We start from the raw sequence: 15,830 nt of genomic DNA on the forward strand, positions 1-15,830 counted from the left end.
ATAAATCTAATATATATCTATATCTATCTGTATATCTATCTATATATATCCTTATATTTTTTTCTTGAACAATGGAGCAACATTATGTTTGGCACCTCACCTGTTGCTAAGGACGTTGCCAGGGCCCCTGTAATTTCTACAGTCGTCTCCCACAAGGTCCAAGGGAACCACTGCATGCTGATATTTTCCAATTTGGACACATTTTTAATCTGTCACATTAGTTCCTGTTTTTGTGACTTCAAAACTGTGGACTATAGTTCCCTTCCAGTAGTTGCCATGGTTTTCAGGTATGTCACTTAGTTGAGTTTGGATCATACATTTTACATAACTGTTTTAAAAACAAATATCTGTAGTGGTGGGGGAGTTACTTGCATAGGTAATAAATGCTGCCCTTGCCTACTTTGAGATAATGGTGGAATGCAACATTTTTAAACTTTGAAGCAAATTCTAAGTCTATATCCTGCTTCAAAGAACAGTTAGCAGTAGACTATTTTGCTGCAAATTTAATGTCATGTCTAGGTAACATTTGCTGGATTTCCTTTTAAGAATTTTACTGAATTGATCATCCTTTTTATAATTTTGTATCAGGTGAATTGAGCAACATTTGCAGGATTATTTTTGAAGTTTAAATCTGTATTCAGTAATTTTCTGGTATTGGTAATAACATCATTCCACCATGATGCCCATATGGTGTGAAGTCGCTGATGGAAACTTATCAAATACTGTAGCTTTTTAAATATTTGCCAATATTGTATGTAGAATACATTATCTTTAGAATAATGTGATTTCTGCAAAACATTTTAAACTAATTCTTCCATGATTAGCAGATTAATATTTAGTGATTGTGAGACACAATGAACAAATTGTAGGTATTTTCATACAAAAACACTAGATCCAAAGAAATGGTTATGTGTTTGCGAAGGTGTTGGCCAAATGTTATGCAGCACAGTATTTTGCTCATTTTGGAGGGCTTCCTTCATGCCAGTGCAGAACAAAAAATTCTGGTGATAGATGGGTTTGAATGTAAATTTCATTTGTGCTGCAAATCTATTTTAAGGTCTAGATTGAGCTCATAGCCCTTTGATATCTTTTAACTCCTGTATTAACAACTTCTGGCAGGGGAGGGCACTATATGTTAACTGTATTATCAGTATGCTGCCATCAAAAACGTCTAACCTAAGTAGAGGTGCTTTTTGTTATGAAAGAACCACAGAAATGTGAGCGAGAAATCGGATCTTGTTATGAGAGCCCAAGGAAAGAAGTAGCAGCTTCAGTGTCCATTATGATCAAATTCCAGAGGTCAGCAAGATTTCACAAAAATTGAAATATATAAATGTGAGCTGGCTTGAGGCTAAAATGGTGTGGGGATTCATTTTGGCAGCTAAAGCACTCTGTTTTCAATGCTTTTGACTATCAAGATTCTGATTTGTTCTTTTATATAAAACAGTTTGCTTTTGGGAATAGGTCATTTCTGGTGAACCTATACTGAATCCTAAACTGCCCTTGAAGGTTGTGTATGTGCTGTTCTGGCAGTGGTTAGAGTAGGTGAAAACAATTCAAGGGGCTAGATCATTGGTATTTTTTTAATATTTGAAAACTGATGAGGGGAAAATCGATGTGGGTTGCCATGGTAGCATAACAGTTAGCACAACGCTATTCCAGCTCGGGGCATTGGAGTTCAATTCTGCCACCATCTGTAAAGGGTCTGTATGTTCTCCCCTGACTGCATAGGTTTCCACTGGGTGCTCCAGTTTCCTCCCACAGTCCAGGACGTGCTGATTAGTAGGTTAATTGTTCATTGTAAATTGTCCTGTGGTTCGGCTAGTGCTAAATAGGTGGGTTGCTGGGCAGCACAGCTCATTGGGCCAGAAGGACCCATTCCACGCTGTAACTCCAATTTACAAAATATAATAATAATCACAACAGTGACTTGTGGAACAGATTTCTGGAATAGTAGATAATGGTGAGGAATATAGTGAGGTTGGTGATTCTTGAGATAAAGCACTGAAGGAAACAATGGCTAAGAGAGTAGCTGAGGGAATCAAGGAGTCACACATTCCAATAAAGTAGACTACTGCATGTAGCTGTTTACAGAACTATCTCTTCGTTTTGTCAATAAAAATGACCTCCCCTATGCCTTTTATGGTTGCTTAAACCTTTCGGGGAGTTAGGGTTAAAACGCCAGTTAAAATGTTAACCTACTTGTAAGTGAGATAAAAAGAGAAAGATCTGTCAATGTGTGGCATTCTTTTTTTAAAAAAAATTAATCTCTTAAGGATCGGGTAGAGCGGGGAGAAATGGAAAGGGATTGGTAATTGCTCTTATTGGTAGAGCTGCAACAGTAGTGCTGTGCAAGGGGATTAAATGAAGGGAACACAATGGCAGAATTTGAATCTTCCTCCTGTTGATTTGAGGGTAAGTGTGCTTCCACTGGGGATAAGATTCACATGATGTTATTCAGCACCTTATATCCCACATTCCCTGTCGTGTAATAGAACAAGGAAAAGAAGCAGACGTAGGCCTTGTGACTCTACCTGTGTGCTCCATCATCTTTCAAGATCATGGCTGATCTTCTTCCTCAACTCTTATTTTTCACAGATCTATCAATCAACATTTTGATGGTCAATTCTCCAGAGTGGAGAATTCGCCCTTTGAGAGGTGAAATTTTTCTTATCACGGTACAAAGTTACCTACTCCTTTCTCTCAATCTGTGTCCACCAGTTCTAGCTTCCTCAGTTGGGATATAACTCAAATGTGTCCACCCTGCAAAACGCTTATAACAGTTTTGTAAGCTTTAATGAAACAAACAAATCTCAAGACATGTGTGAGTGATGATAAACCTGATTCTGATATGGGGCTCTATTGTGAACTGAGAGAGGGAAGGGGGCAGGCAGAGTGGAATCATGATTGGTTGGGAAAAGGGGAAGAGAGAGCGGAGGAAGTGGGAGGTACCAGAGAGAGATTCTGCAGTGATCAATAAGCAAATTGTTAGTAATCAAATTACTTTGCCTGGTGACTCAGGGCTGGGCGTGTCTGCACCCTTGCCACCACCTGCCCCTGGCATTCCTTCTCTGCCCCCTGTCCCATACCCCTCCCACAGTGCCTTACCCTCACCATTCCCAACATCCTTTGCTCCCGCCTAATTTACAAACTTGCTGTCTGCTCCACATTGACATATACAGTACGGTGCAAAAGTCTTAGACACCATAGCTATATATGTGTGCCCAAGACTTCTGCATAGTACTGTATTTATAATATGTAATATACTGTATATAAATAACATTATGGAAGATGTTACTATAGAATCTAAATATTTGTATAAAGATGTAATTGTGTGGGGAAACTGGAATGTATTAATTCAGTTTAACCATCTACTTTTTAACTGAAAGATCAAGATAGAGCTAATAGATAAAAATATTCTTTTGAGGCTAAGTTGGTTATATTTCTGTTTTAAGACTTTTTTTATTGACTTTTAATAAATTGAGTACTGAGGGCATGCTAAATGCCTGCACAAGCCATGGGCACGTTCAGCACATCATTGGAGTTCCATTAAATATCAAAGAGGAACAGGATATTACTGTGTTCCAAAGAGGAAAAACTAACTGTTCCTAAGGAAATACTGTTTTATCAAATGGTGGTTTTGTTGCCACATGGTGGCCTTACTTATCCTTTAGAGTTTCTCAGTAGAATACTTTGATCAGTCATTTGTGCATCTGCTAGCTTCTCTAGAAAAAATAAGAAACACACGGAAACAGATCAAAGTGCACTTAACAGTACTAGTTACCAAAGAAAAAAATTATAGATGATTACATGAACAGCATAGACATTGGAGATTGTGGTTATGTTGACGTACTGTATGCAAGCAAGAATCGACTCTCCATGCACCATTTTTGCAAAAGGTTGATTTTCTTTTGACTTGTCAAAATGTCGAAAAATTCACTAGCATTTTGTAAATGATATTTTTAAATAATATTAAGCTTGGAACCATAAATGATAACTAGTTATATAATCATGCAGTATAGGTATTAGCAAAATAATCCATTGCTGCCAATTTACAAAAAAAGCAAAGTATATTAAGAGGAATGGGGGGATATGATATATTTAGATGATATTTTCAGTCATAATAAATGTTAGCGTCAAAGCTCTTAAAAAATTTACTCTTAAAGCAGTTACTACATCTATGGAATTGTAGCAAATGAAAATGTTCTTAACATTACCTGCAATAATAAGTTGTTAGTTACCTAAAGTTGAATAACCCAAAGGTTCTGTTATTTAAAGTGTACTAAAATTTAATGGTTTAACACAAATACCTGCAGTAAGCCATTTGAAAGCCATCTGCAGTATTTCTGCAAAACAGTTGTATAATTTTACCAAGCATTTAAATACAGATAGCTTGATACATGAATGTGAAAGTCCCACACACTGTCTAATGTTTAATTTCACTCTGGAGGAAAAGAAATTTAAGTTCTTTATTCCAATTAAAATAGCTGTTTATTGTCACACCCTTCCATAGCTCTACCGTTGGTCAGAGGATTAAGTTGTATTTTATGACCATAGGCAAAATTTTAAATACATTACCATTTTAAATATAATTTTAAAAATGAATGCAAAATTGTAAAAATTGTGTTGATAATGCTAGGAAGGTAAATTGTTTTTTGCATTTATCTTTAGTCTTCCACTTTCTTTTTATCGTCAATCTGCAGGACACAATTCACTGATTTAGATTCTTGGTCCAGGTAGATATTCTGTGACACATTTGGGCTATATACTGATTGTTCCGTTAGTCACCGATGTCCATGCTAACAGTTCTCTCTCTCCTTTTTTTTCAGCCTGCTTTTACCTTTTCATGTATTTTTTTCTCTTACCTTGCTGTCATTTTCAGTTTTGAGATTTTCACATGCCTTTTGTGATAGATTAATATCATGTGTACTAGGAAAGGGATGTGCCCAGTCTATACTTGGGTTGAGAGTTTCCAGATAAGCATTGCCCATAGTAGTTTCCTAATGTGCCTCAAAGTATTTGTGTCTTACCACTATTCTTAAAGCGACTACATTGTCCACTGCTTCACTTCATTATCCTACCCCTTCCTAGAACCTCCTAGCTCATAACTTGCTTTGGGATCGATCACATTAACCTTCAGTCTTTTTCAATAGGAAATGGTATTCCTTCTGCCCCCAACTTGATACACCAACCCTACATGTTTTTCTGGAGGTTTTGTTAGGCAGGTCATGGGATGGGGATTGTAGGGAATGTAGACTGTTGGCAGTGAATCCTTTGGAAACGGGAATAAAATTGAACATCCATTTCTTTCAGTGTCTCTATTTTACTCAGCTTCATGTTGAAGTTAGAGCCTGTAACATACCGTAGTTTAACCAGGTTCTACCCCCACCTCTGTCTTATAGATGGAAATAGTCAGATTGATCTCTTTGGGAGTAGATTAACAACATTGGTCATGGAAAGTCAGCCATCTTTTGTGCACTCCCCTATTTTCCTTCATACAACCTATAAAGGAAAATTGTAACACTTGTGGGGAAAAAGCCTCTCATTTTAGAAACCACCTCACTTCTGAAGTTGGATTTAAAGGTTAATATACATCAGTATATATTTCTTCCTTTTCATTTTCCACTATGTTTTCTTGTTCCTGTTTTACTATCTCTCTATCTCCATTCTTCAGTCTCCTCTATTGCATTCTTGTCTTGCTCCCCTCCACTTTGTCCTTTTGGATCCTTTCCCATCTCTATTGGGAACACTAAAAACTAAGGGTTTTTAAAGAGAAGGTTTAAAACAGTTTTATAGAGCACATATGTAAACCTGCATGAAATGAGACTGGTGAGCTGGAGGCATAATTAACAATATCAGACTGTAATGTGCAACTAAAACAGAACTGAGGCAAATGCACAGGGGAATTGTCGAGATGTGTGGAAGGTTTTGAGTAAAAAGGAGGAACTTTATTCAGTTATAGATTGGGATTGCAATTATATAAAAAGCAAAAAGCATTTCTGAGAGCTTTCTGGATCAGTAAGTTTCTAGTCCAATGAGGAAGATAGTATTGCTGTATTTGGTTCTTGGCTATGACCATGTTCAGTGAAACGAGGATCAGAGGGTTCATGAGTTTAGAGTAAGTAAATTAGTTTCTTAAATGCCACCCAATGGTGGTAGTTCTTGGAAACTCTAACCATTGGAAATTAATATATAATTGGCAAGGTCTCTGGCACTTGTATGTTAAACTTAGAGGAGATCAAACGTTCCTACCAGCTATGCTGTCTCTATCAATCCAAATTCAAATGGAACATCATGATAGAGTGAGTGATGGTTCTAAGCATAATTTTATGCTGTATGATTTCTACAATGAGTAGGATTCATGTTATTAGTACACATTTTCCCCTAAGGAAAGACTCCTCTCTTGAAGGCTATCCAGGAATTCTGTGCTGATTAAAAGTTTTCAGTACATGTTACTGTCTTTTTTCCAAATTGATTCTTCTGGCTCCACACAGACTTGTCTGAATATTTGTAAAATTTTAAGCATCTAAATTAAAGGTTTAATGTGGTTTTTGCAACTGCTGGTCCTGTAATCCATGTAAATACAAATAAAGACAACAGCTGTTTCTGCATGACAATCTGTCTCACGGTATTGTCTGAATCTTTTGAATGAATAAATGAAAGATTGCATTCTTTAACAGTAGCTGCAATTTTGTAGTGGTCAGAAAATAGAGATAAAATGCAGTGTATGTTTTTAACAAAATAATAATTGCAGGCAAGCATTTAATTTTGATAATCTACTTGGTAACTATAATACTAAAGCAAAACCAACAGATCTGATCAATTTTACAGGTGGTGTTATGCATTGCAGCTAATCATTTCCAGATCTCCAAGATTGACAATTATTTGTATAAAAACTAATCCACTTTGGAAGAAGCAGGTTATGATTAGAGTTACTGCTGATATTTAACTGTTTTAATGTTTTCCAAATTCTAATAATCAAGAAGTCAGTTGTTTATTCTTTTTATTCAATGTTGTGATTTTTTTTACTCTTGCTTTTCAAAGCTTCTCCAAGGGAACTCACTGAAGAGGAGAAACAACAAATTCTTCATTCAGAAGAATTTTTGACTTTCTTTGACCATAACATACGTATTATAGAGCGTGCTCTTGCTGAAGATTCCAGCCTCTTTTTTGACTATGGTGGTAAAGAGTTGGATGAAAAAGAGGGGTATGTTTTATGCTATTTTAAAATTATTTCACAGCTTCTCATATAAAAACCAAGTGACTGATGCCAGTATTAAAAAAGCAGCTGTCAGTATATAAAGTACACACTCTCTAATACAAATTAGTGACTGAATTATTTACTAAATTAGAAACTTTGAATTATTTTAAAGCACCCGTGGCTCAAAGAAATGTGTATTTCTGGATTAAAGTAGTGACTCATTAGATCATTTGTAGTGCCAACAAAAATACTGATACACAAGATAATTCCTGTATTTCTATTATTTATAGGAACAAATGTAAAGCTCTGGATTTTTTTTTAGTCTTACATATAGGAATCAGTGTGAGCTGTCAAAATTTCATTCCTTTTACAACTACCGAACTGCGCACAGAAATAGTATGCAAATACAAGGGAAAGTATTTTCTTTTAATGAATTTTTGATAAATGTGTCATAAAGTTCAGTGTTAAGGCCATATTAGTTCAATATCGGGAGCATTACATAAATCATTGCACCTTGGGGGGAGGGGAATATGCTATTTAGACAATTTAAACGCTGGCCCAGATAGACTGAAAAGACAGGGTATCAATTGGGACGAGAGCCGATTTTGCTTGTTCTCTGCAGTGGTCAACTCCATGGCGCTGAGGCAATGAAGACTGCCCCTGCTGCTGTGCTCCCTGCCCGCCAATAAGGCCTGATAGGCGAGGCTTTGGGCGAACTCTGGGCTGCGCTGGCGTTCAGATCTGAGGACTCAATTTTGGATGGGAATGCTGCTGTTCACTTCAATTGTGGGCTTGATTGTTATTTTTTTATATCTTTCTCTGACCATTGAGTGTTGGTCTTTTATTTATTTATTTTTGCCACAATATGTTTATTTGCATTTTAATACCATGAAATACAGCTTTTACCTTCCTATACTTTCTTATATTATTCAGAAAATACAGAAGTTGCTGTATTAACACAACAAACAAGACAACACACACAAAAAAACATTTTTTTTCTTGGGTTCTTTCGGGTTTCTTGCTATGGCTACCTGTAAGGAAGCAAATCTCAAGGTTGTATAATTTATGAATTCTTTGGTTATAAATCAATCTTGAATTTCAAATATTAACTGCCACATCTTTACATCACTGAGTTGAAGATTTAAAATATCTATCTCGGAATAATTTGGAGTTCTTACTGTCACTGCCTTCAACGATAATGCTTCTCATTTACGCAGCTGTCTTATAAGAGCAAAGAATGAACAATAGTCACATGAGCGAACTGTTTTATTTTATTGTTTTGTTGCAGAGACTTTCAATCTGGACTAAATCTTTCATTTAACCGCCAGTTTTATGACGAACATTGGTCAAAACATCGTGTTGTAACCTGTTTAGATTGGTCACTTCAGGTAAATGAGTTTTAAAATATAGTAAATTCTGTATTTTAAGTCTGCTTGAGAAGATTATGGTGCAATGAGCTTAAAGATTTTTAAGCCTTTTTCTGCATGACTTTTGAAAATGTAATGCGAGATAGTAGGAATACTAGCACATTAGAAATGGGGAAAGCTCCTGCCCATTTTCAAAAGCTCAGTAGCCAAAATTGATGCATGAAGAGCAGGTGAAGGCACCATACTTCCATTCTTGATTTGCGACCTGTCATCATTGCTAGCACCAAGTTTGATGTTTTGTTAACTTCTATTCTAGTATAATAAAAAAACAAATCTACTGAAAAGCTTTCATCCAAAATATCTGGTGTGAAATGTAGACCACCTGTACATCTATTGTGTACATTTTCAAATTTTAATTATAGCGCATATTTTCTTGAAATATCCAAATGCAACGTGATGAATGATGGTACTCCATTTTTTGAGTTTTTATATAATTATTTCTGAAACTTATTCTGAGATGACATTAGTCCAGTTGTTTCTTGGATAGACTGAATTTAATTACACTGCCTTACTATTTAGGACAAGTTATGCAATAATATTTTGCCTTTGTGTAAAACTTCCGAACAAATTTATATAAATGAATCAGTGTAGACTTAATATTTATGATGTATCCATTTTGTTCTTGTGCAAGTTAGTAGGTGCCATACTCTCTTAAACAGCAACATCTGGTTTCAGCAGTGTCTTGCCATGGTGGCAAGTGAGCACCTAGACGTGTAGTAATTCAATGGGAACCAAGCTTGCCTCTGAGCTATCAGTTAAATATATGTAAACTCAGAAAAATAGGTATTGCACATGTGAAATATTTTCCTCAACATCTTTGCTGCCGGAAAATGTGGCCAAAAACTGTTAGGACACGAGTCAAACTATTCAAACCAGTAGTTTAAAATAATGGCTCACCATAATTGATTTATGATTTTGAGCCTTAATGGAATTTTGCAATTTGTGATTTTTGGTTCAGAATATTTATGAGCAGTGGGTTAAGAGAACCTTTTTCAAAGGCAATATGGATATATATTAGGTTCTTCAAGTCTATTCTGCTGTTGAGTTAAATTGTTGCTGATCCCTACTTATGTAGGTATGCTCTGTGTTCTTTAATGCCTAAGCCTAGAAAACAGCCATCATTCTTGGATTGAAACCAAAATTGCCTTGGGGTGATGGTAGTCGTTTGGCGATCAGAATGTGCAGATTTCATGAGTTGTGGAAATCCTGTAATAAAATGGCCGGATAGGTTGTCACCTATCCAGTTTTAGGCAATCTGGTACATAATATTCTGATGAGAATGTGAAGTGGACAGTAAAAGGATCTTCCAGAATTGTTCCCTATTTTGGGACTTTAAGTGAAGGGATATCTTCAAATATGAAGTCAGTGATTAGTTCTTCAATATCTGCTTTGATGCAGTCTGTTTTAGATTTGCAAAGCAACAAGTTCAATAAAAGTAAATCACCAAATCTTTTTGCTGAATTCTCATTATGGCTTGAACATGAATTATTTCTTCTGTGTCTCTTGTATGAATTTGAAATTGCATTCCACTCTAGACCATTCCAGAGCAAATCTTTGATGCAAAGTTATGCGACTAGATTTGAGTTTTTTAATTTAATACATACTGTGCTTGGAAAGTTATAATTATAAAGATAATCCATGTACAGACATACAGTAAGTGCTTTGTGATGACGGTATTTAATTTGTATTCATTTGAAAGCCACTTCCACTGGTTACGAACTAAGTAATGATCGAGTCTGACCCATTTTTAAATGGTAGAAACTCTACCAGTAAGTTAATTGAAATGTGTTTGCATGATAACTGAATCGTAAGGGTTAAGTTAATTTTGCAGTCAAGTAAATTCCAATGCGCACCATTTTATTTGTGAGCTGGATAGTATTCAGCCAGTAGTGTCTATCGGTGATTTTGATTTGGGAATGAATCAAAGCCTTTTATCTGTTTCAGTATCCTGAACTGATGGTTGCTTCTTATTGTAACAATGAAGATGCCCCACATGAGCCAGATGGGGTAGCTTTGGTTTGGAATATGAAATTTAAGAAAAACACTCCAGAATATATATTCCATTGTCAGGTAAGGCATCATCATGTGGCAGCAACCCTATAAATATAGCTGCACACTGAAATGCTTTGTGTTCAGTAGTTCTTTTGTTGCTCTTCCAATTGAGTTAAAATTGTAAAGCACTTTTTTAATGATAACATTTGCACTCGTTAAAACATACTGACTGCATCTGCAGTGTTGAAAGTTGGTATACCACCTAAACCAACCATTCAGATATTTTGGCCCACCCACATGGAAATTAACAGACTTTCTTTTGGTACATTTTATATTTCACACAGTTGCTGATTTCTAATTAACAGATTGGAATAAATGAAGCATTTTAGAAAGCCTGTTCAAAATTATATTAATCTTCAAAAAAGACAATTGAAAAATAACCATTTCTAAGTAGTATTGTTACTGTATGTACGATTAAACTACTGATGTGTACACTGGGTCTGCAAGGATTTCAAAACATATCAACTAATGTCACTTCTTGCCGTTACCTAACTGGCGCCAAGCTGGCGTGAGACATTTCCTGTAAAAACATCTCACTGCTCTCAGGTTGTAAAAAAAATTGCTGCTTCATTTGGCAGTAAAGATAATTATTATGTGTCTTTATATTATGGGTGGAGTTTAAAGAATTGAGGGGCAACACTACATGCCGCATGTCAGCAAATATTTTGTGTGTACCATAGGATCGCCATTCCTTCTCCATGCAATCAGCTGGGAGCCGCAGTTGGACACACTTCAAACACGTGTCATCACTGGAGCAGGAGATACATCCAACATCCTGCGGGAAAATCATGCCACTGTTATGGCTTCCATTTCCTCTTATTAATTCCTTCTTTTCAGAAAGAAAAGAGAAAATGTGTTGAATCCTGTAGAGAGAGCACAGCTCGTAGAAATGGCCAAGATTTTTCAGTGACTAACAAGATATGTAAATGCACTTTGGAACTTCAAAAGTCTACACATAAGTTACACATGGTAACTTGATGGATGAGTGAGTCGCGATCCTCGGTACCAAGGCTGTATCATGGCAAGGTTTGCTGAAGGTCTTCCTGTCACATGTTGATGGGTGTAGGGGTATTATCGAAAAGCAACAGGCTCTGCCCAAGATGCTGCGATGGAGAAGCTTTGACAATGAGATAAGCCTCTCCTTTTGTCTTAGCGAATTACCAAAAATTATTTCTAAATGTTTGAACGTTTGAATACATTTCAAAACAATCACAAAATCGGGCTCCGCAGTGGCGTAGCGGTTAGCGTGATGCTAGTAGAGCTCGGGGTGTACCGGAGTTCAATTCCGGCACCATCTGTATGGAGCTTGTAAGTTCTACTTGTGAACTGCATGGGTTTCCTCCTGGTACTCCAGCTTCCTCCTACAGTCCAAAGACTGACCAGTTAGGAGATTAATTGGTCATTATAAATTGTCCTAAGATTATGCCAATATTAAATAGGTGGGTTACTAGGTGCTGTGGCTCAATGGGCCGGAGAGGCCTGTTCCACACTGTATCTCTAAATGCAGAGGGACACAGAGGAAGATAACTAGCCATACTGTTTAAAAGCAGGAGGGGTAAGATGGGATCTGAGGAGGGTCGTTTTTCACCCGAAGAGTGGTGAGTTGCTGCCTGAGAGTGCTGGAAGCAGAATTGCTGACAGCATTTAAGAGGTGTCTAAATCTGCACTTGGTTTGCCTAGACAGAGAAGGCCAAGTGCTGGAAGTTGGAGTTAATAGGTGCCTGCTGCTAGGTGTGGACATGGTAGGCTGAATGGCTACTTTCCATGTGGTATAACCTGTGACATCCAATGCATCTTGTTTTTATATATATTCAAAAGACTGTTTGCACCGAATGATATTAACGTGCATTCTATCACGCATTGTACAATGGCCCAGAACAAAACGACTCTCACTTTAGTTTTAGTGATTCCCAGGGGCCTCTATCTTCTGTGCTTGGGAAATCACTAAGTTTTTTCTCCCAATATCTTTTGCAGGATCGGGGTGAGAAATGCAAGTGGGACACCCTGATCTGGAGATCCCACATCACATTGATCTTCTGTATTTCCTGTTAATGTCTGTTGTACTGCATCCTCTCGTTGAAGCAGTTCCATTTGCAGCACAACTAACTGAAGTTTTATTGTGCTGCCATGCTGTTGTTCAACTTACTTGTCACTTGTTCTTCCAACATCTCTTGATGATTCTGGATCTGCAGTCACATAGATGCACCTTGGCAAGCACCAACCGTAAAGAGGGTGCTCTGCACTTTGCACGATCACAAATGTGCAAATATAAACAAACTGCAATTGCCAAGGCTCAGTCATCGTACTGCTCCTTAACTTGCATTGGTATCAAGTTTAACAGACAGACATATTTTATTGATCCCGAGGGAAATTGGGTTTCATTACAGTCACACCAACCAAGAATAGTGCAGAAATATAGCAATATAAAACCATAAATAATTAAATAATAATAAGTAAATTATGCCAAGTGGAAATAAGTCCAGGACCAGCCTATTGGCTCAGGGTGTCTGACACTCTGAGGGAGGAGTTGTAAAGTTTGATGGCCACAGGCAGGAATGACTTCCTCTGACGCTCAGTGTTGCATCTTGGTGGAATGAGTCTCTGGCTGAATGTACTCCTGTGTCTAACCAGTACATTATGGAGTGGTTGGGAGACATTGTCCAAGATGGCATGCAACTTGGACAGCATCCTCTTTCCAGACACCACCGTCAGAGAGTCCAGTTCCACCCCCACAACATCACTGGCCTTACGAATGAGTTTGTTGATTCTGTTGGTGTTTAGGAACCATATGTTGTTCCTAAACTTTCTAGTGCCTCGTTCTTTCCTTTGGTCTCCTCCTAGCTCTTCCAAGATTCTGATATTATTCCTGATCATTTGAGAATATTTGAATTTAGTTAGCTGCCACGAACAGATTATGCTGTCAGTCTCGAAAGCCCTGAGCTCTGGAATTCCCTCCCTAACCTTTCTGTTTTAAAAGGCTTTTTAAACCTTGCTCTCTGGGCAAGCTTTTGCTCACCTTTCCAAATGTCTTGTGTGGCTTGATGTCATAATTTGTTTGCAAAGCCCTCCTTTAAAAAGTGCCGGTGTAGGACTGTGTTTTGTGTCCATTGAAAGAAGCTAATTAATTTTGCCATGGTAATTGGTATTTTTGTAATTGCTGATGAAAGGATTAGGGTTTTGGCAAACCAGTAACTCTTTGGTGTTAGAAATGAATGCTACTTATAATAAACTTAGCTCTTAAAATATACAACACTAAATTCTCTAGTTGCTGTAGTATTCATCTGGTTATGTTTCATTTGAGGGTTGTAGCGGTCTAAAAAGTGATGTTTTATGCTTATCAGAGCATAGCAATTTGGTATAATGCATTCATTTATTTTGCTGTATCAAGACCTCTCTAAAATTCCTTCAATTTACCATGAAAGCCCATTTGTTTGAATATGTTGGTCTGTCTTCGATCATGTCTATGTGGTTTATACCAACTTTAAAAACAAAATGAAAGTTTTTCTGTGCTTTGGATGAATAGCTATCTGACCCAGTGAGTCATAGTTACAAAATTATACAGTATGGACAGCATCTCCACCACGAACGTTAACGCCAACTCTGATGGATGAGTTATGTCATCCGGATATCTAACCCACATCTCCCCAAGCAGATCCTTTACTTCCAGTTGAAGAAAGGTCAGCGAACCCTTGGTGGGCAAAGGAAATGCTTCAAAGATAACATCAAAATTAGCCTAAAAAAATTTAACATTACACCTAGAAACTGGGAAGACATTGCACTCAATAGATACACCTGAGGAGATCTGCTCAAGAGGGTGCTGTACTACAGGAGAGCAACCCCCCACTGTGCCGCAGAGAACAAGCGACAGCTGTTAAAGGAGAGACTGGAAAACCCAAAGACCCAACCACTGACCACAGCCACCACTTGCTCTTGCCCACTCTGCACCAGAATATGTGGCCTCTACAGCCACCCACGGACCCACTAATAGACAACCCCTTCAGAGAACATCCTACTCAACTCAAGTAATTGCACTACTACAGCATGGAAATAGCCCAACTCGTTCATGCTGTCTGAGATGCCTTCCTGAGCCAATTCCACTTGCTAACATTAGACCCATATCCTATACCTTTCCTATTAATAAACCTGTTCAAATGCATTTTAAATGTTACGTTGTACTCACCTGCTCTACTTCCTCTGCCAGCTCATCCTATGTACCCACCATTCTCTGTGTATGTAAAAAGACTTTGTCTGGGAAAGCTTGAAAACAAAATGGATGCGTACTATATGCAACATTATTCTGGTGTGTAATTGATGGAAACAGGTAAAAGTGGGTTGGGACTGGGTGATTAAGGAACAGCCATCACAAACGTTTAGTTGCACGTTGTTTCACCTCCTATTTCCACACTGACCTATCTATCCTTGACCTTTTCCATTGCTGTGGTGAGGTCAAAAGCAAATTAGAAGAATAACACCTCGTATCCACTTGGGTAGCCTACAAATCAATAATAGGAACGTTGACCGCCCCGATAGCAAAACTCATTACTCCCTCCATCACCGCTAACACCCACTCCCCCAAACAAAGTAGCTCCATCTGTTTATCACCCTGTTCCCCCTTGCATGGTTCTGCCAATCACTAGCTAGTCTCTGATTAACCCCTTCCTCTCACTTGTATCTATTAGCCATTTTCCCTCTATGCTCCGAAGGTCTTGACACAAAATATTGAGTATTCCTTTGCCTCCACAGATGCTGTTGATCACTGAGTTTTTTTGAATAGTTTGATTTTTGCTTCACATTATAGCATCTGCAGTATTTTGTGACTCCGTAGTAAGGATACAAGTTGAGCTTCAGAATTGGAAAAATTCTCAAAACAGTTTCATAAAAAGGATGGAACTGGAAATAATTGTATTTAACATTGATTAAATTGGTTTATTGTTACTAGTATTGAGGTGCAGTGAAGTACTTATTTTGCATGCAGATCACTCCATTACAATAGTTCATTGAGGTAGAATGGTGGAAGACAATAGCAGAATGCAGAGTAAAGTGCTGCAGTCACAGAAATTGCAATGCAGGTAGACAATAAGGTGCAAAGCTGAACAAGGTAGATCGTGAGGTCTAAATTCCATTTTATTGCATTAGGAATTGTTCAAGTC

General features: G+C 37.5%; 1 protein-coding gene across 5 annotated transcripts in view; it reads left to right on the plus strand.

Annotated features, from left to right (window-relative positions):
- The window catches only part of LOC140732059 (cytoplasmic dynein 1 intermediate chain 1), a 215,358-nt gene that overhangs the window by 135,523 nt on the left and 64,005 nt on the right, over positions 1-15,830 (plus strand). For all 5 annotated transcript variants that reach the window (XM_073054184.1, XM_073054183.1, XM_073054185.1 and 2 more), the window contains 3 exons: positions 7,045-7,207; positions 8,490-8,589; positions 10,573-10,698. In XM_073054184.1, coding sequence (XP_072910285.1) covers positions 7,045-7,207; positions 8,490-8,589; positions 10,573-10,698 — 389 coding nt within the window. The remainder of the gene's footprint in view (positions 1-7,044; positions 7,208-8,489; positions 8,590-10,572; positions 10,699-15,830) is intronic.

Source organism: Hemitrygon akajei, chromosome 8 (assembly GCF_048418815.1).
Source record: "Hemitrygon akajei chromosome 8, sHemAka1.3, whole genome shotgun sequence".
Classification (NCBI taxonomy): Eukaryota; Metazoa; Chordata; class Chondrichthyes; order Myliobatiformes; family Dasyatidae; genus Hemitrygon; species Hemitrygon akajei.